General features: G+C 34.8%; 2 protein-coding genes across 6 annotated transcripts in view; one reads left to right on the top strand and one right to left on the bottom strand.

The window, feature by feature from the left end:
• Abi3bp (ABI family member 3 binding protein) overlaps positions 1-17,784 on the top strand; it is a 244,480-nt gene extending 226,696 nt beyond the window's left edge. For all 4 annotated transcript variants that reach the window (XM_010639622.3, XM_033768043.1, XM_010639621.3 and 1 more), the window contains 6 exons: positions 3,197-3,305; positions 12,254-12,333; positions 13,084-13,113; positions 13,722-13,883; positions 15,489-15,611; positions 16,600-17,784. In XM_010639622.3, the coding sequence (XP_010637924.1) occupies positions 3,197-3,305; positions 12,254-12,333; positions 13,084-13,113; positions 13,722-13,883; positions 15,489-15,611; positions 16,600-16,715 (620 nt within the window). In that variant the 3' untranslated portion in view covers positions 16,716-17,784. The remainder of the gene's footprint in view (positions 1-3,196; positions 3,306-12,253; positions 12,334-13,083; positions 13,114-13,721; positions 13,884-15,488; positions 15,612-16,599) is intronic.
• A 526-nt stretch (positions 17,785-18,310) lies between these two features.
• The window catches only part of Tfg (trafficking from ER to golgi regulator), a 29,099-nt gene continuing 26,688 nt past the window's right edge, over positions 18,311-20,721 (bottom strand). Inside the window, exon 7 of one of the 2 annotated variants that reach the window (XM_010639624.3) lies at positions 18,311-19,102. In XM_010639624.3, the coding sequence (XP_010637926.1) occupies positions 18,720-19,102 (383 nt within the window). In that variant the 3' untranslated portion in view covers positions 18,311-18,719. The remainder of the gene's footprint in view (positions 19,103-20,721) is intronic. The other variant, XM_010639623.3, reaches the window with a different exon arrangement.

Raw genomic sequence — 20,721 nt, 5'->3', positions numbered from 1 at the left:
ATATTTACATGGATAATATTTGCTTTATCTTTTAAAATATACAGTATTTTCTTTTCTAAATAAGAATTTTAAATAAATTTTTAAATTTATATGTGTGTAATCTTGAAGGATCATGAATGCAGTATATTTTATACATCTAATCATACTTTATACATGTCACTAACGGCTGTTATAATGTTATTATATGTTAATGGGATGCTTGGGATCTTTCATGGGATATAAGACTTATAAGAACTTTTATGGACAAGGATCACATCTCTTTAGCCCAAATATTTCTTAAATAGAAATGTTCATCTTTAACTGTTGTTCCCTTAAACCATATTTCAGCATTAGACCATTTACCCTAATGTTCTGCTCTAGTTTTTCCATTTTTGTTTTAGTGTTTATTAAATACCACGATTTCATATATGTTTGCTACAAAACAACACCTTAGATAATATAGAAATTAATTTTTATGGCACTGGAACTGGTGTTGTAGTAAGTGATTAAGGAAAATAAAGAGAATGAACTGTAGCCCTCATATCTGCAATTGACTTCTGTCAATGATCTTTTTTTTTTAAGCTGACAGGCACATATTTCCCTCCAGTGAATATATTCCAATTCAGTTGTTTTTGCATGTCCCTTCTATATGGAGGTAGAAATAGGTACTGTAAAAAGTTGATCATAGTTTCAGTTCTTGAACAACTTAGAGTTAGGTTAATTATAAATTGTTGCCATATTCTAAGAGCATGTTATAAATTGTTGCACAATGTTCCAAGAGTGGGCTGCTGTGGATTTATACCAAAGACTGGCTATATTTTTGATGTGCAGCTTGGACACATAAATGAACTCTGTGAACTTGTTTCCTTATCTGTTATAATAGTAATTCCATCATTATTGATGTATCCTAAGGAAAAAACAGGGAATTTTAATATACAAGTAACTGTTGAATTAATGTTTGTCAGTAGACCAATAGTAGAACCAATCTTTATGTTTGTAGATTTATGGAAAGATATCACTTTAAAGAATTAAAAATGGGCCAGGTGTGGTGGCCCACACTTGTAAATCTCAGCCCTCAGGAGACTGAGACAGGAGGATTGCTGAAAGTTTGGGCTAACCTGGGCTACATAGTAAGTTCATAGCCAGTCTGAACTACATAGTGAGTCTCTGTCTCAAAAAATAAACAAAACAAAACAGACCAATTAAAAATGAAGATAAATTTACAAAGCACAAGACAAGCATACATATATTCAAAAGCTAGAATTTTGTGAGGAATTCTAAATATTTTCAATTTTAAAGAAAACTCCTAGATTCATTTTGAAAATTGATTTTCCAGGGGAAAATATCATTAACTTTTAAGATTTGTGTCAAATAAAAATTAGAGAAGATAGTCACCACTAGTTTCAAATACTAAATCTTTGGGTTAATAATGAAAAGGAATATCAAACAGTTTATGCAGAATACCTCAAGCCAAAATATATTTGAAGGTGGTTCATTTGATATATACTTAACTAGAATTTTATATAAATTGTTCTTTTGGTGACTAAGCAGCATGCATCTTTCCTATTGGAAACTTTAAAAATTTGTGTGAACTATTTTTAAAACACAACTTGGAGATAAAGAGAATAAAAGCAACAACAGTAATAAGTATCACTGGTTTAACAAAATCATGCACAGTATTAGGTGCCTTCCATATGTTCCTGCTTTAATTCCCAAAAACAATACTATGAAGAGATATTACTGGCATATTACAAATGGGGAGATTGAAATTAAATTCAAGGTAAGTGGCTTGATTTGAATCTTTCCATTAAGTCATGTGGTTTCCATTTTTTTTAAAAAACTCAATTTAATTACTTCTTTTTTTTCTAGCAAATGTCTTTTTATAACTGAGGAAAACATATAAAATGGACAGTTTTCAACTGATCTTCCCTCCCTCCCCTTCCATTCTTTTCTAGAATAAAGAGCCAAAGGGAGAGAAAGGAGGCTGGGAACAAACAGGAATCTGAATAAGTTACTTAGCTAATTATCAGTCACCGGTACTTTAGCAGTTGCAGTGATGGTGTCTAGAAACAGTGTTCACTATCTTCCTGCTTTATTTTAACCTTTCAGAAAGATCATCATATTAAATTGTTCTGAAAAGATTGTTTTCCTTTTTGGGTTTTTTAAATAAACTATTAAAAAATCCTTCCTAAATTAAAATTGGGAATTTTGGGTTTACCTTACTTATAGTTTACATTTTATTTCCAATATTTATCTCAGTACAGTAGCAAAAGTCCCTAACAGAACTTGCTGGCTTCTTTGCAATCTTTCCAGCTTATGTGATGCCAAACTTTTTTTTTACTTCTTTGCATCAATGGAAGTGATTTGAGTAGTGTGGTAGTTTTGTTTTTTTGGGTTTTTTTTTTGTTTTTTTTTTTTTCATTTCTATCATCTTGTCACATGCATTAAGTTTAAATCTCAGTGGAGAGCAGGGAAAATTAATTGACAAGTCTGTATATTATATTATCTTATTCGGAGTCTTTTTTGTTGAGCCCTAGAACTTCATAGAAACATGCCTTTGAGTGAAATTTATATACACTTGCAGACTTTAAAGAGACAAGTTTCCTTTATCACAAAGAAAATTATCTAGGTAGCATAACTTATATAAGCAATAGGTACAAAATCCTCCTAATTCTGTAGCTCCAGATGATGAACTACAGAAAAATAGCTTATTATTTGGTTAACTGGTATTTGTTGATGTAATAAAAACAGCTCGAATTTTTACAGCAGTACCTCATATTCTATGACATTTCCCTCAGCCTGCATCACAAAGCCCCATAGATTAGGAAACATGGCTTCTACACAAGCATCACTCCTCATAAAGTGCTTTGCCCAAACTGGGCTTTCTGGTGGTGGCAGACTACACCTAACATTATCACAGACTATACATCCAAATCAACTTAGGAGGGTCCTTAGTCTTTACCAGGCCTTCCTGTACTCTGATAAAGGGAAAGTAGAAATGGCCAGTGAGCAACTCTGAAAGTGTTTTGGGGACTTTAACAATTGGGGTGACCATTCCTACCTGGATATTGATAACATATAGGATCAATATGACTCTAGAACTGCAATTTCAATTGCACACTTTTATTTAAATGGCTATAATTATACTATTAGCTTCAAAAGCCATTACATCAACTAGGACATGAAGACAATTATTCTTTTTGTTTTCATTTTTCAGAATATGAAGTTATATCCAGAGAAAATGGGTCATTCAGCGGGAAGAACAAGTCCATTCAAATTACAAATCAAACTTTCTCCACAGTGGAAAATCTGAAACCAGACACAAGGTAAGCCCCAGTGCTATTCTGAGGATGCAGGAAAAAAAAAGAAAAAGAAAAAGAAATAGAATTATTTCATCTTTGCTGTGTTAAAAGAGTTTGTGTTTCACTCTAGCTTTCTAAATACCTCTGGAGACATGTTTTGACAATATGCAAATTATTGGTGGGGGATGTAAATTAGATTTGAAGCACTGAAGAATTTGGCTTTTGTGGTAAAAGAGGACAAAGAAATGGAAGCCATGTGACAAAATTTAGGTAGTTTTTAGTAGTAAGTAATACTTTAAATAACTACATCCTGGTTCCAGGTACAGAGATTCTTTGCTTTGGGACATTTCATCATTGAAAAATTTAGAATAGAGTTTTGACAATGGAGTTGCACACTTTTCTTTTGAGGTAGTTCTACTTGGGATAGAAACCAGGGTCTTTGTACTGAGCTGTATCCCCATCCTTTTTAAATTTTTTAGTGTAAGTCAAGGTCTTGCTCAGTTACTAAGCTGTCCAGGCTGAGCTTGAACTTTCAGTATTCCTGCCTCAGCCTCCCAAAGGGCTGTGATTACAGGCATATGCGACCACACCTAGCTGATTTGATATTTTTAACATTGCTCTATAATAAACAACTTTTTACACATTAATACCAGGTTATTCATAATACTGCATGGTTTTGTGACTCCTTTTTAAATCTACAACACATGATATTTTTTCAGTTTATTTTAATATTGAGAGAAAAATAAGGGCCTTGGAGAAAAAGAAGGGCTTTTTTTCATTGATTCACTTCTCAGACCTCTCATTATTATTAGTTGACCGAATCAAATTAGTGACTCTCAGAGGAGTCTATTCGAACTCCAGCAATACAGGAATTCTTCTAATCCTCTGAGGAAAAAGGAGATTTTCTGTGTATAAACTTTAGTCTTATGTTGCAAAAATAACTTCTACCACAAATGTGGTTTCTTTGCATTTTTTTAGTTTGAATTGTAACATGGAAATTTTTGTTAATTGTTAATTTTCTTAAAAAGATTTAGGTTGGCGAAAATAAGCACATATTTTAGTAAAAACCCACTTGATGGTCCTGGTGGTTTCCTTACCAAAATTGAGAGAAAGAGCCCAATTTTGCTACATTTTTAGGAAAAAAGAAAAAAAATAATTTCTTCTTTTTAATAGCTTCTTGTGTGCTGACAAACTTGGATAGTTTTTCTTTTTAGTTTCCTGTTTTTTTATCCCACTTAATAAAAAGTAGCTTGTGCAGTACAATTTCTAATGAAAGGTGTCCAATTTCTAAATGTGCATTGTGTTCCTTTGCTGGATCAGGCTGTTCTCAGAACTTTTCGTAGTGTAGCCATTAGCTCATGATAAAAATGTAGAACAGTTTTTCTGGTGAAATCTTAAGGTCAATTTGTTTGTGAAAGGTTTGCTTTCCAGTCAGCTAATATGTATTACGTGTCAAGGATATGCTCAGGAGTGTGCTTGTCTTGTGGCTACAAACAAGTACATATGATGCCTGCCCTGGAGCTCAAGGCTAGCAGAGAAGCAGCTGATAACCAAATGCACTATTCTACATAGAGTGGTGGAAGACTGGTGGAAATATGCCAAAAGTCACAGAGAAGTCCAGAGTGAACAGCGCTCCACAGAGTCTGGGGAAGGTAGGAAAACTGTCCTGGAAAAGGCGGCATCTAGGATGAGACTGACAGAAGAGTAGAGAAGAGCTAGCTGAGTGATTGTGTTAGGCAAAAGGAATGCCACAGACAGTAGCATGTCTTAGTGCACAGATGCAAATTTTGAATTATAGCTGCTGAGCTTCTGGACTTTTCTACTTGAAAAATTGGAAGATAATATGCTTCTGAAAGAATTACTATAGCTATGTTCCATTAGTTGGAGATAGATGTAAATCATTTGTCTTGGTAACATTTTTTCCACCAACTGGACTGATTGGGGGTAAAAGTGATATCTAAAAGTATAAAAGGATAATTACTGCTGTGTACACACTGACAAGGGTGTAGTAGAGCTTGGAGTTTGAACAGTTAACCCAGAAGAATCAAGGTAGACATTAAAGATTTATAGACTGGTTATGGCCAGAAATCCTAAATGACCACACATTATTGCAAAAACAAAATGACAGTAGATTTGTGCTCCTTTTTCCTTGTCACAGTGAAAGCCAATGTTCTCTTGCATGTTTTTAGACTTAGCCAGGTTTTTATCTACTTTGCAGGAGCTCAAAAATAGTCCACAGCGAGGGGCCTTTCAGTAGCTATTTTGCCAAAATGAGAGTCTGGCTCCACACCAGGCATTAGGTATTCCTGTGTATAGACAATGGAACCCTGATTGCTCTGGAGACATGGGTACACCTACAAAGGCAACATAAAGTCCACAGCCAGGACAGTGGCTGCCTGCAGCTGCAGTGGGCTGTGGTCATATATGTGCACAGGGAAGAGGAGCCATAACTTTCAGTCAAGTGAGACAAAAGAAATCTGTTAACATAAGGCAAACTCTGTTTTTAGAGCATCCATCTTTCATCCTTGAAGAAATGTGCAAGTGTTGTTATCAAAATAAATCAGTGCCTACCTAACCTACTCACAGTAATTAGTTTCCATTTATTTTCTTTTACTCCTGTCCCACAATCACCCAGGATCACCAATCCTTTCTGTCTTTAGGTTCTTGTTGAACTAAAAGAAAAATCTTATGAAGGGCTTTTCCAATATGGAGCAACCTACTTTTTCTGCAAGATCTGGTTATTTTTAATTCTGTGAATAGAGGAAGTGATAAGGTACAACAAACCATAAATCTTACACCAGTGCACAGAGGGACAGGCAGTGTGCTGGTCTCTAAGTTTCTTCTAGCTCATAATCTATGATAGCTAAAGCCACAGACCAAGTCTGACAGAAGTGGAACTGAAAATAAAACTAAAGCCTCTGTGAGCCCCATAACAAAATTTTCTGGGTAAACTACCTTCTTTTTTTTTTGGTACTGGGGATTGAACTCAGGACCTTGCGCTTGGGAGGCAGGTAAACTACCTTCTTTTGACTTTCTGCAGTTTGCAATCTGTTTTCAGAGAAATTGGTTTTAACATACATTTTGATAATGCGTTGATGGGCTGTGTTCTTCCTGATGAGTTGGTTGACAGCATTAATGGACACAATAATCATTGACACTAAAAAGGCCTTTTAAACTCTCAATTTGGTTCCAATAAGCCTACTTCTCCTCCCTTTACTGAAAAACTGAAGAATCCATTGTGTGTGCCAGCCTTTATATGCTCCAACAATTTCCTATGGAAAATTTACTCTGTCTGGTAATTAGGATAAATCAAATTCACTTAATCTACCCAAGTACTTTTATTGACCTCTGTTGGCTTGGAAGGATTTTGGAGAACAATTCTTCCAGTAGGACTAAAATCTACCACAGTGGCAGTAATGGTTGTTTGGGATTCTTTGTTTATGTTGTTTGAATAAATAAAATGTTGGCACTGAAGATTAGCTGGAAAAGAGGCAGCAACTTTTTATAAACTGTAAATCTGGCCCAAGGAAACAGGCATGTGGAATAGTCATTATAATATTTTCATAGTGTTTTTGTGGAATTCTGGTCTCTGGAAATTCTGTATTAACTTTTCAATGTCTCTTCTCATGTTGTGGGTTTTGTAGAAAGAAGCAAAATAAGCTGCCAAAGTATCAGGCATTTATTTAGTTTTATTGTAGGTACAGGAAACAGAAAAGCAATTCCTCCCTTGTTAAAGATAAAATTGAGTTGATAGCTCAGTTTAGCAACATTTCATTAGGCAAAGGAGCAGTTCAATAGGAGCACAGAACTTTGCTAGTCTATAAAAACATCAGTTCTTCCTTTCATGTAACTGTATACTTTTTATTACATTTCCCTTGACTTCCTTAGTCTGTATGAAGAGTGAGAGAAAGCCAGGCAACACTACAGAAGTGAAGTGCACCTCAACTCTGGAATTTCTAGTCCCTCACAGAAATGGGGGGACTCAAGAAATAAATATCTCTTGGGGCATAGCAGGCAGCTAGTTTACGATTTCTTATGACTGCTAAGCTCCTGTTCTTCCTTCTGACTCTGATTTTGTTTATGAAATGAGGGTCTTGCTATGTTGCTTCTTTCGGCCTTTCATTTCAAGTAAATGGGATTATAGGCATTTGCCACTCCCCTAGTTCTGTGATCCTAATTTAGGGTTCTTTGGTGCTCCTTTTCGTTCAGTTCTGCCCTCTTGCTCCTTAACTGTATTCTGAAATCTATATAATGACTTTGCACATTCTAGGTATCCAGAAATGCTTACTATTGTCCTCCAATGTCCTTGAAGATGCACTTTCACAAAATAATTGACTACTTTTCCCTAGACTTTTTGAGTGGCCCTTATTCTTTTATTTTTTCCTATTCCACTTTCCCATTTTTTTCATTTGATGGAAACCTCACCTGACTGGGGCTCAATATTTCAAGACTACAGTAGAGGTAAAATCAAAAGTCAAACCAATGGGCAGCTACAGGGTGGCCTTTCTACATATAAAAAGCAGGCTGCCTGAGTTGATAAGGCTTTTGTTAAGCCAATTTTCTAAACAAGTAGGGACTATGTAACAAGAAAAGTTCATCAAACAATGAAAAGTATAATTCAGCCCTCTATATTTTGGGAAAGAACAGAGTGAAAAGGTTCTAAAGAGGAGCAAAGTGGAGGAAGGAATGACAGAAAGAAGCATCCTTCCCACCTGTACCTGAGGGCTACCTGTGAGTGAGCCCCAACCTCATCCCACCTTGAAGACATTAGTTTTGAGACTAGATCCTGCACAATAGAAATCACCTGTCTCTGACAGTCTAGCTCATGAACCATGGGTTGAACTTTCTGAAATCTTAGACTTTCACTTTTAAATTAATTGATGTATTATCATGGTGATTTTTTTAGTTGCTTTCAAACTTGGTCTCAAACTCTCCACTTTATTCTTCTCCCTTTCAGGATAATACTATAGAATTTCATCTCAACTTTTCATTGAATTCTAACTTCATTTTCTTAGTGTAAGGAGGTAGAGGAAGAAAGATTTATCCAGTAAAATTTAATCTTCCTAATAATTAAATGGCTGTGGCCTTCTTATAACTAAGTAAAATGCAAGTAGGTTGAAAGTAAAGAATTCTACATTTGAGAGGTTTATGGCAGTTTAATTCTTCAATAAGACCTCCTTTTTTAAAAGTCCTATACAGTACATTACTAGGAACCATTTATAATCACTATTTATCAGGCATCTTACTTTTATTTATATTAGCTCATTTAATCTTCATCCAAACCTCACAGATGTTTATATCCTTGTGAGGTTACAATGACAATACTTTGCTCACAAATAGTGTTATTAGCCTTATTTTTATATATGTGGAGAAACCAACTCAGAAAAGTTCATTAACATACTTAAGATCACCTATCAGTAAGCTGTGAGCTCATCTTTCTGCCTACAGAGCCCATGTACTTGACCACTGGATAATATCAACTCTTGCAAGGCATGTCTGGGAAGACTGTTTCTGTTGAGATTCACACCTATCCAGGTAGACTATGGATAGCATTCTGAGGGATGTTAGGTTATACTTGACTTGTTCTTGATGGGGCTGTTTTCACCTGAATTGTACTCCGTTTAGATATTCATTTCTATATAGTGGGTCTTATAAGTGGCTTTTAAATTTTCATTTCTTTCCATTAATAAATGTTTTGTTTTGTTTCTGCTTATACCCCTAAACACATCCTGAAATTTAATTGCTATGATTGAGGTATTGAGAAGATGGAAAATTAAATCCATTGGTGTTATAGAAGTGGGACCTTTGGAAAGTGTTCAGGATTAGATAAGATTTTTAGGGGTGAGGCCCCCATGTAAAGGCCTCCTTTACATGGAGGAAAAGAAACACCAACAAGCACACTCTTTCTCTTGTCATGTGACACTATGTTCTACCTTAGGACCCTGTTAACAAGAATGTCATCAGCAGATGTGGCCCCTAGACCTGTACCTCCAAAACCATAAGCCTCTTTTCTTTAAAGAAACCTGCCTCAGGTATTTTGTAGTAGTGACAAAAACCACACTTAAACACTTGATCATAATTGCCAGTAGAAAATTAAAACTCAAACACTACAAAAAGAGTTCCTTTCTATTCTTAAATTTTGTTTCCTGAGGCAAACATTTTTTGTTTTAGCTTAATTTCATCAATTAATTAAACCTGTAATTCTAGATGGAATGTATCTCAAAATAGCCAAATATTCAAGTCTTTTTGGTCTCTGGATTTCTGTACTATAGTAATGCTTCTGGAATCCCTTACGATCATCTTTTGACCACAGCAAATCCCCTAATTGCCATATGTATGTCTTCCTTATTTCCTTATTTTGTGGCTTCTGGGGAAGCAAACTTTGAGAAGGTTATGGGAAACAGTACTTTTTAGTTTATACATGTTTTAAAAGCCCATGCTTTACTTTGAAAGTACTGTCCAGCTGAAAACAGATTTTAGGATTAAATCATGATGAAGACTTTTGAAGGCAGTATTCCTTTATACGCCCCTACCTCCAAATTGCCACTGTTGTGTTAAAAAGTCAAATAAGTATCATTCTGATTCTGGACCTTTGAATGGGACCTAATGTTTTGTTCTGTATTTAGAACCTTGATTTTTATCTTACTATTCTGAAATTTTGCAACTTCTATAGTGCTTTAGTTAGTCCTTTGTGGGGATACAAAGTAGGCCTTTTCAACTGGGAAACACATCTTTTAGTTCTGGAAAATTTCTTATACTGTATAATTTCTGGAACAATTGTCTACTATACTTTCCTCCTATTTTCTCATCCAGAATTCCTACTAGTAGAATACTGTGTTCTCTAGAATAAACCTCCAATATCTTTATATGCTTTCATTTTGTATCTCTGTATTTGCAGAATGTTTTCAAATGTGTAACTTCTAATTTTACTTATTTCAAAAAAATTTGTTTGCTAAAATTTTTAAATATCATCCTGTGCTTTTCTGTGTAGAATCACTATTTCCTCTTGAGATATTAAAAACTTATGGTATCATTCATTTTGTGAGAAAGTGTACATTTAGGGAAAGATTTTTCCACAGAAATATGTTTATCTAGGGTTTAGATAAGAATGTCCTCATATTAATTAAGGACACTTTTAAATTATTTCAAAATTTGTCAGGTAGCAAAAAATGCTGTCAAAAAAAGTAGTCTATAAATGTTTGTGTTCATGCTATAGAGGTTATGTGTAAGTAGCTGAAATAAAAAGATGTACAGATGATTCCAGCAGTCAGATTTGGCCAAGGCATAGGGCTGTTGGCAGTGGTCTGGGATGAAAGTGGAATGTGTTCCCACCTGAATCCATCTCCAAATGCCTATCATTGTTTTCCTTCCATTTTCAGTTCACCAGTTTTGTGAGATTTTTCTTTTTCTTTATGGTTTTACTTTGTTCTGAGGCCCTGAGAATCTGGAAAATATTCTATGTGAAAACACTTTGTGTGGGTGTGTGTGTGTGTATTTTGTTTAAATGAATGGCATAGGTATTTCATAACAGTATTTTCTTTTGGTAAATGATGGAGGTCCCTTATACCAATTGTTCAGTTTATAAAATGTTTTCACTTGCATTCATTCATTAAAAAGCCTTATTAGGAAGGTAAGTTTTAATCCCCATTTCACTAAGTTTTAAATTTTGGAAAAGCAATGATAGTAATAGTACAATGGTTATAAGCTTCATTTTTCTCAGCTGAAAATTAAATAGTCATTATCACATTTGTTAGATATTGTACATGCAGACTCTACATATTGTATATGCTTCTGACAGTGCTTCAAAAGCAGTTGCCATTGTTGTAATACTAGTATCTATCTTCTTATACTACATTCTTGCAGTGTTATAATGTAATGCCATAGTGATCAAACAAGTGATTCCCTGTACCCCAGAAAATTCTTTTATTGTTCAATTGGTACCATCTGTACCAAACTGAGAAATGTCAACCTTGTTTTTCACTTACTTATAAAATCTCTTTTGTGTTCTGCATTCTCATTTAATGTAAAGCTGTAAATTATTTTATAAACACATTGTACAAATCTGGGACTCACAGAGTATTATTAGGTGATTCAAGATGGTTTGAAATCTGATTATTTTGCTGATAAGTTTGCTGTTGACATGAACTCAGTTTGAGACGAATGACAAAGTGCTTTAACTGAGTTTCTTAGAATTTTCAGTTTACATATCTTATAATAAAATGTCAAGTATTATACAAGTCAATGAATAACTTCCAACGATAGAAACGCAAGTACTTACAATTCCAAGGAATCTGTATTTTGCTTCTTTATAAAGGGGTAAGTACCTGGTCAATGTGAATATGGTTTATCAAGGAAAAGTCTGTGGTTGTGCTTGGACTCCATGTAAAGTAATACTCGCAAGCTTCTTAACTCAACATTGTGGCTTCCTGTGATCCATAGATCTGAGTTCCAGGAGATACAAAAGCCTTACAAATAAACTTTTTCAAGTGACAGGGGTAGGGCAGGAAATCTGCATTTTAAACCAACTTTCCCTACTGCCACCCTATCCTGGTTCTGACACAGGTATTTTAAATGAGAAATACTACCTAACACTACCTAAGTTCACTAGCTAAGTTTAAGGTAATTCTAATTCTTTGCATCAGGAAATAGAAGAGATATTTGAAAGTTAAGGTGCCTCACTGATGGAATTAGCTTGGGTCCACCAAGTATTTCTTAGGTCTTACTACCAACTTGGCCATTTCTTTCTAGTTTGGTGCTTTGAAAAAGACAGCCATCTCTTTAAAATGTTTTTCTTGTATAAAGTATCAGACAAGATAATGTATTTACAAAGTAAAATTAAGAAAGCATTATTTCTCTAGAACATATGTTATAATCATACTTTCAAATAGAACCAAAAGAGATGTCAGTATATCGAGGGAATGTTGCTTTCTTACCCTCCAATAATATGCAATTATTTTTATTTCTCCCTATAGCTATGAATTCCAGGTGAAACCTAAAAATCCACTTGGTGAAGGCCCAGCCAGCAACACAGTGGCATTCAGTACTGAATCAGGTAATCACATTGATATTAATCCCCAACAAAATGTAAAGGGACCCAATGGGAGAAATATTTTGTATGAGTTTCTTTGAAACCTAGCTAAACTCTGCATACTCAGTTTCAGGAATTCCTAAAAAACTATTTATGGTAAAAAGCTAATTGATGAAGGTACTGTCATGACAACACCACTTATGCATTTCCTCATTTCTTTTGATGCCAGAAAAAAATCAGTTAAAAAAAACAATTATAATAAAAAATCTAGTGAATGAATGTTCTCCAGTATGCCTAGAATCAAAATATCAGTTGAGTACACCAGGAAAGGGCATTTGTGAAATTCTCTAAGTACAAGCACTGACTCCTTGGGTTGTGTTTTTAGCACAGTGGCACCGTGCATGCCTCACAAGCATAAGGTCCAGAGCTCAATCCCCAGTACTGAAGGGGGAAAAAAAAGATACATCTGTTAAGTACAGCATTATTATTTACATAATTTTTATGTCAGCTACACTTCATGGCATCTTGGTGACTTGAACTTGAAGGCTAGAATAGTAACAAAGGCTCATTTCTCCTCATATAAAAGATATTTTCGAATACCTGAGAAATTATTCAATGAAGGACCTTTTCAAAGAAAACTTTCAAATTCAGTCTTTTGCAAGAATGTACCATTTTGCAAGTAAAACTTAAATCACCATCATGCCACTGGAATTTTAGGACTCTAAAAATTTTACTTTAATAATGGCTGATTTCTTTGTTTGTGTTATTCCTTAGCTGACCCAAGAGTAAGCGAGCCAGTTTCTGGTAAGTACCTGTCTTAGTGAGAACAAGTACATGCTTTTCTATTCTTTTTCTAAGTACATGCTTTTCTAAATGGACTGAACTAAAACGACATGGTAGAGTTTGGGTTATTTCTTTTTTACCATTAGCTTTCCCAGAAATCAATCAGGTGTGAATAACTTGATGAATATTAAGAAGCTATGATATTGCAGGGGCAAGTCAGATACTTTGAAACTTACTTTCACTCATGTACCAGGCCAGTCCAGATTTTAATTAATTCAAGATATTACACCCTTATTTCTTTTAACAGTGTCACACTGAAACATGTTTAAATATTATATTATTCTGCAAAACAATCACACACAAACCCCCTCCCCCCAATTTGTCCCTAAATTTGTCTATATCCAGCACCTAAACATACTGCTTTGAGATTTATCTCACTGTTGACAGGAACTTGAGTTTGTTTAAACTTTCATGCTATTTTTGGTTCCCATACTTAGCACTGGAAAACAATGTAAGTATCAGCAAGTTGGCATTGAACTTTGCAGATTGGCTTTGTAAAACTCTGAAGACAGCTGCTCAATATCTAAGAGTCAGACAGAAAACTCAAACCATGTCTTCTCCTAATGCAGGAGGAAGAGATGCCATCTGGACTGAAAGACCCTTTAACTCAGACTCTTACTCAGAATGCAAAGGCAAACAATATGTCAAAAGGACATGGTATAAAAAATTTGTAGGCGTGCAGCTGTGCAACTCTCTTAGATACAAGATTTACCTGAGTGACTCCCTTACAGGTAAGGAGGGCTGCAACCTATTTTGAACCTTTGCCTTCAGAGAATGTTTGCTATATTACTGTACTCTCTACCCTGGCCAATTCTGTGAAGTTCCAGGCACTAAAGGGTGAGTAAGCATTCTACTTAAGCTGTCCTCTAAGCAAAATGTTATTGAAATAGTTACAGTCTCATCCTAGAAGATAAGGACTTAGGCCTGCTATTAGACAGCTGCTGGGGATTTAGCTCAGTGGTGCCAATGCCTGCCTCGCAAGCACAAGGTCCAGAGTTTGATCCCCAATACAAAAAAAATTTTTTTTGAGAAAGAAATGAAAACACAGGCTGACACGGTACTGTCATGGCACATTTATATATACAGGTACTAGTACATTCAAGTTGTTTTTTTTATAGCCACCCAAAGAAAAAAAGTCTATTGATAATAAAATGATTATACCTAACAATAGTTGTGGAAGAAATACAGCATCTTTAAGATACTAGAAGGGCTCTAGCTCCTTGCTTGATACCCAATAGTCTATAATTTTTCTCCTATATTCACAAAAGTTTTTAAAAAATATACAAGGCTGTCCCCAACATTAGGAAGATGATGGTTCACTCATTTAAAAAATATTTATGGTAGCCATATGTGGTGGTGCATGCCTGTAATCCCAGCACTCAGAGGAGGCTGAGGCAGGAGGATCATTGTGAGTTAGAGACCAGCAGCCTGGGCTATATAGTGAGTTCCAGGTCAGTCTCAACTACATAGTGAGGCCCTGTCTAAAAACAAAACAAAACAAAACCAAAAAACAACAACAGTAACAACAACAAAAACCAAAGAACCAAACAACAAACAAAAATTTATGGTATTATCTACTTTATGCCAGGCACTGTTGTAGGTGATAACAAAGTAGCAAACAAGACACTTTCAAGTAGGATACCTATCTCCCCTTTACTTAGGGAGACACACAAATATGTTAGTTAGAATTTCATACAGGTGCTTTGAAGACAGTTTTAAGAAGGGTAAGAGAATGACTTAAGAGGAATTAGAAACTCCTTTAGATAGAATGGTTTTAGGGAATGTCTTTCCATAAAGGTATCACTTCTGCTAAGTAGAAAATTATGAGAGGAACCAACCAAAGTTCTAGCAAGAAAAAATGCAGAGGTAAAGAGAAACTGCAGAGGCCTGAGGCAGAAACCCTTTGGCCAGGTCCAAAGAATTCATAGAGCTCTGAAATAAAGTTTTATGCTTAGTGTAATAGGAGACTGCTAGAGAAAATTATTGTTTTTGGTACCAGGTATCAAACTTGAGACCTTGCACTTGTAAGGCAGGTGGTGGAACCACTGAGCTAAATCCCGGGCCCTGCAAGAGAAAATTATTGAGAATGGGGAGGGGGTGTCACCTTAGTTGGATTTTTTTTTTACAAATCACTAATCTGTAAAAAGGAGAGGGGAGAAATAATATACAAAGACAAGAAAGAAGTCAGAGACATCAGTTGCAAGACTATTCTATAGTTCAGTCAAGAGACATTGGTGGCTAACAGAGAATAAGGGAAAATATACAAGAATGGGAAAGATCATTCTTTGAAAAAATTTATTTCAGAATTGTAATACATCAAATTTCTGCTTCTTCAGGAAAATTTTATAACATAGGCGATCAGAGGGGCCATGGAGAGGATCACTGTCAGTTTGTGGATTCATTTTTAGATGGTCGCACAGGACAGCATCTCTTTTCTGATCAGTTACCCACCAAAGAAGGTATGTTTTCTGATATTTCTCATAAGCAAGAGGGCTTTATAGGTTAACTCAAGAAATAAGGTAGGAAAAGTTCTCAAGTTAAAAATAATTCTATAAAACTACTGTTCTAATTATCTGGCTTGAAAAAAGTAAACTTTCTCAACAGGAACTTAGTGATAGACATAAAAAAATGTATCTACTTTTGGGCTGGGGATTTAACACAATGGTTCGGTTGCCTGCCTTGTAAACGCAAGGACCCAAGTTCAATTCCCAGTACCAAACAAACAAAAAAAAAATGTATCTACTTTTAAGCAAATCTGTATTTGCAAAAACAGCTTAAAAATCAGTATTTCTCAAACTTAAATCATTCAAGTATTAACTTGTTTTTTCTTCATATGGAGCACACCTGCATTATCTTTTACTTCCTTAAAAAAATTTAAATTTTATTATAACACATGGAAGACAAGTCTTATAAATATAATTGAAATGTAATAATTTCACTGAGGAATAACTTCTATAATTTGCTAAATACACATTAGCACCCAACACTGTAATGAAGATTGAAAAAGACTGAAAATTAATTTAATCTCTGTTTAAGCAATGAAGGAGTAAGTTAACTGTCTAAATTGCTCAGGAAGAATCGAGAGGCTTTTTAAATACTTTTAATTATTTGATTAGACTTTGCACCAACATATTCACCCCACACTGGTACTTCAAAAAAAAGACTAACCATACCAAAAGAAAACTAAAGATCACTGAACCTATTAATGGGGCAGTCAAAACTGTTCTAAGGTACTATAGACGATCCCATTTTAACTTGCTAAGCCAAATGTCAAGAATTTGGGGGTTCTGATTTTAGGCAGCCATTATACCTGACGAAAGACATCTAGTTTACTTAAGAGCTTTACCCAAAGATTTTTCGGCCACTCAAGAACATCCTTCAGTCTATGAACAGATAGGACAAAATGTAGCATACTAACTGTTAAAACTCAACTATTTTCTCTCTTAGGCTATTTCAGAGCAGTTCGCCAAGAACCTGTCCAATTTGGAGAAATAGGTGGTCACACCCAGATCAATTATGTCCAGTGGTATGAGTGTGGAACTACAATTCCTGGAAAATGGTAGATGCTATAATCATGCTCCAAGTACTTCTGGTTCATATGGCCAAAATAAATCCCTCAAAAACCAAACCAACAAAAACACCCCACTATGGTATTTTCTCATCCATTTAAAACAATTTTGTTTACTATGTATTAAAGCCTGCAATCTAGCAACAATATTAGGTGTTTAGAAGAAAAAGGTTGCTGAGAATATTTATCAGTTTTTACAAAGTCATTTTAACAAAGGAAGATATTGACATTTTAACAGAATAACATTTTTAGGGAAGCTGGCTCCCTATTCATGGTATTTTAAGAGATCATTTGTATATTATTTATCACATTGTTGTAATGATGTTTTGAGATACTTTTATAACAAAATTAACATCAAAAACATAATATACTTTTAAAAATATTTACTTTTACTGATGTGTATGCTTCTTACTGGTGAGTTAATTTCTTAAATCTCTACTTAGTTTAACTTATTAGATCAAATTATCTTCAGCATAAGTATCTGGGGAAAACAGGTCTTAATGTTTAGTTAAACAAATTTTTTAGCAACAGCTGAACAGATTTCTGAGGCATGTATATGTTCATGCTAATGAAAATTTCCATGAAATATCAGCAATTACTAAAAAAATTTGAATTAGTAATTTCATTTTGACTAAAAGCGGAGGTCAAATCTGATATATTGCTTTAAAAGTATACTAGTATCTGAATATACTTTGTCAAACTAGCCCTTTAACCAATTGTTTTTAACCAATGTTGTTTTTATGATTCTAATCAAACTGTATGCGGGTTGAATGTGAAGTTTGAGCATGAAAAGATAATGCACCACATGATTCCTACCATTTTACAAATGGCTATTTGCAAAATATTTATACATTAGACCTCTATGAATGAATGTATCAGGGTGTTTCTGTAATTCTCTTTAACTCAAGGTGTAATAAAAATCTGACTCATTTTCATTAAAATGCATTGTTTTTATTCATGCTGGAGAGGGAGATGGAAATGGTACATTGTTACCCTTATTATGGAAAGACCTTTTCCTATGCTTATTTTACAACATGGTTCTCTCTTTTTTTTTTTTTTTGGTACCGGGGATTAAACTCGGGTCTTTGCCATTACAAGGCAGGCCACCGAACCACTGAGCTAAATCCCCAGCCCTACATGGTTCTCTTTTATCAATGCTACAATTTGTAATTTTCAAGTTAAGTATAAATTCTTCAATAAAGAGATGTAATTTTTTTAAGAATGAGGTTTTTAAAAAATTTTCTGAATGTTTCACCTGTATGTAAACTTACCTTTACCTCTCTAAGAAAATCACAAAGTTAGGATCTACTAAACCCCCTTACATCTTTGTAAGAGTATTTATTGTGCTTAAATCCTCAATTAAGCTCCCTTCCTGTGAAATCTATTTTAAGGTTTAAACCAATGACTGTTAAATGCATTTCTTTCAAAATCAGTACAAAAACCACATGGCACTATTTCTCTGAATAGAAATCTGTAAATATTTGTATATCTCTTTAAGAACAAACATTAACAAAAATTTCTGTAAAATATGATTTTTCTCATTTAATGATTAGATTAAATTACAAGACAATTAATGGATTCAATCACTTTTATTAACCTATCAATGTTACATTTTATACAGTATCTAGTCATCTCAAAGGGTTCTACTTTAGTACATCAGGTTAACAGTAAAAAGCCAAGTAAAGCCAAGTTGGCTAAACCTCAACCTAGCATTTTAATATCCTCTGGACAAAAGAAGCTAGAAAGCCAATCACTTTACACACATGTAAGAGTAGTGTTTCAAAATAACTAGAAAGCTGCTAAATTTTTAAGCAGGGGAGGAAAAATTTTCATTTTGGTCTTTTTTGAGTTCCAGCAAATTTTACTTTCAATTAACATCAACAATGATACCATTAAAAAAATGCTCTGCTTTTTTAATTTCTGAACTTCAATACAAATTAAAATAAAATAGTATTGGAGTCTTGGGAGGCAAACAGCTCATTTCATCAGCTGAACCTCCTTATCGATAACCAGGTCCAGGCTGGGTATAGCCCTGACTAAAGGCAGGACGATTGCGTGCATAAGGATTTGGCCCACTTGGAGGAGGGGCCATGGTACTTCCTGGAGGTGGAGTAAAACCTGGTCGTGGTTGATAAGCCCCTGGTTGGCTTGGAGCCATTCCAGCCTGAGAGGCAGGGGCCACAGTGTAATTAGCAGGCTGAGATGTTTGGGTAGTATAAGTTTGTTGAGGATAACTGCTCGCCTGATATTGTTGTGGTGGTTGAGCAGACAGTTGTTGAGGTTGACCAGAGAAGGCAGGAGCTGGTGCCTGGGAAGTTGGTTGCTGGCCATATCCCTGGAACTGCTGAGCTTGTTGGGGTCCAGTCTGCTGACTATAACTAGCTGAAAAGGCAAAACAAATAGTATATATACCTCGTTTCTCTTCTTATGAAAGGCTTGCAGAGAATTAGTCTTACTGTTATGGATCAAAAATGATTAAAAGTTTAATAAACATTACAAAAATGTAGTAAGTGGTACATTCCTTTAAAAATATTACTTTAAGGCCAGTTATTAAAGAGGCATTTTCAAGACAGTTTTTAAAACCTCTAATATTAAAATGAACTCAATATATGTATTTATTACAACTGCTTTGAAACTTTATAACCGAGAGCAAATTCCTGTTCTAGTGTAAAGATGTTTGAATAATAAAAGGAATTAACATACTTCCTAGGAAGACCAAAAACTAGTCATTAACATGGTTTTGATGGGTGGCCTATTTACCACAGTACTAAAGAAAAATATATCTCATCTTTTTAAAAAGCTTCTGCACTGCAAGAGAAACCACCAACAGAGGTAAGAGACAACCTACAATGTGTGAAAAAATTTTTACCAGCTTTTCCTCAGTCAAAGGTCCAGTATCCAGAATATATAAAGAACTCAAAAAAATCAAATTTATACCCCCCAAATTTATACCCAATTCAAAAATGGGCATCTGAAATAAACAGACATTTCTCAAACAAAGAAGTAAAAGCAAATAAACACATGAAAAATGTTTAACGTTACTGGTCATTCGAGATGCAGTTGAAAACAACACTGAGATTCTACCTCACCCCAGGAAGAATGGCCACTATCAAGAAATCAACCAATAACAAATGTTGGCAGGGTTGTGGGGAAAAAGGAACCCTTCTTCATTGTTGGTGGGAGTGCAGACTGGTGCGACCACTGTGGAAATCAATATGGAGACTCCTCAAACAACTAGGATTAGAAGTCCCATTTGACTCAGCTATTCCCCTGCTGGGTATCTTTCCAAAAGAATTAAAAGTATTATACCACAGTGATATAAGCTCACACATGTTTATAACAGCACAGTTATAAACAGCCTAATTGCCCATCAACTTGAGACTGGATAAAGAAGATGTGGTGTGTGTGTGTGTGTGTGTAAAATGGAGTACTACTCAGCCATAAAGAATGAGAAACTAGAGACATTTATAGCTAAGTGGATGCAGACTGAGGACCTACTCAAGTGAAATTAAAAGGACACACGTAAATACTGAATAGTTTCTCTGGTGTGATAAACTAAAAGTGTAAATAAGAATCAAAATATATAATTGATATTGTGTAATAGGAAAAAATGTCTAAAGGTATAGGGGAAGTGGGAGGGATAGGGGAAGGTAAGAAGGGAAAAGAAAAGAGAATAGGAAAAAATGGAAACAAAGTCTGCAAATGGCGAAGGGTAGAGGGGGTGAAGGGAGGGCAGGGGAATGGGGAAAAAATAAGAACCAAGACATATCATGCAAAGGAACAAGATCCCAATGATACACTGTATTACACTGAGATGCTTTACATTTTATTTACTCGGTTATTATGTCATTTAAGAATAAATACTATGTACCATTTCTACAATTCTTAAAATTTTTCATTTCTTTTATATTTGATACCTGATGGCTTTTGCACAACTAAAACTTTAACTTAGTTGTACAGCATAATATACAGAAAGCATACTGTATTGCTCCACAAAATCA

The sequence above is a fragment of the Fukomys damarensis genome, unplaced genomic scaffold (genome assembly GCF_012274545.1).
Source record: "Fukomys damarensis isolate Sample0158 unplaced genomic scaffold, DMR_v1.0_HiC HiC_scaffold_24, whole genome shotgun sequence".
NCBI classification, from domain to species: Eukaryota; Metazoa; Chordata; class Mammalia; order Rodentia; family Bathyergidae; genus Fukomys; species Fukomys damarensis.
This window is presented reverse-complemented; position numbering and strand designations above follow the sequence as displayed.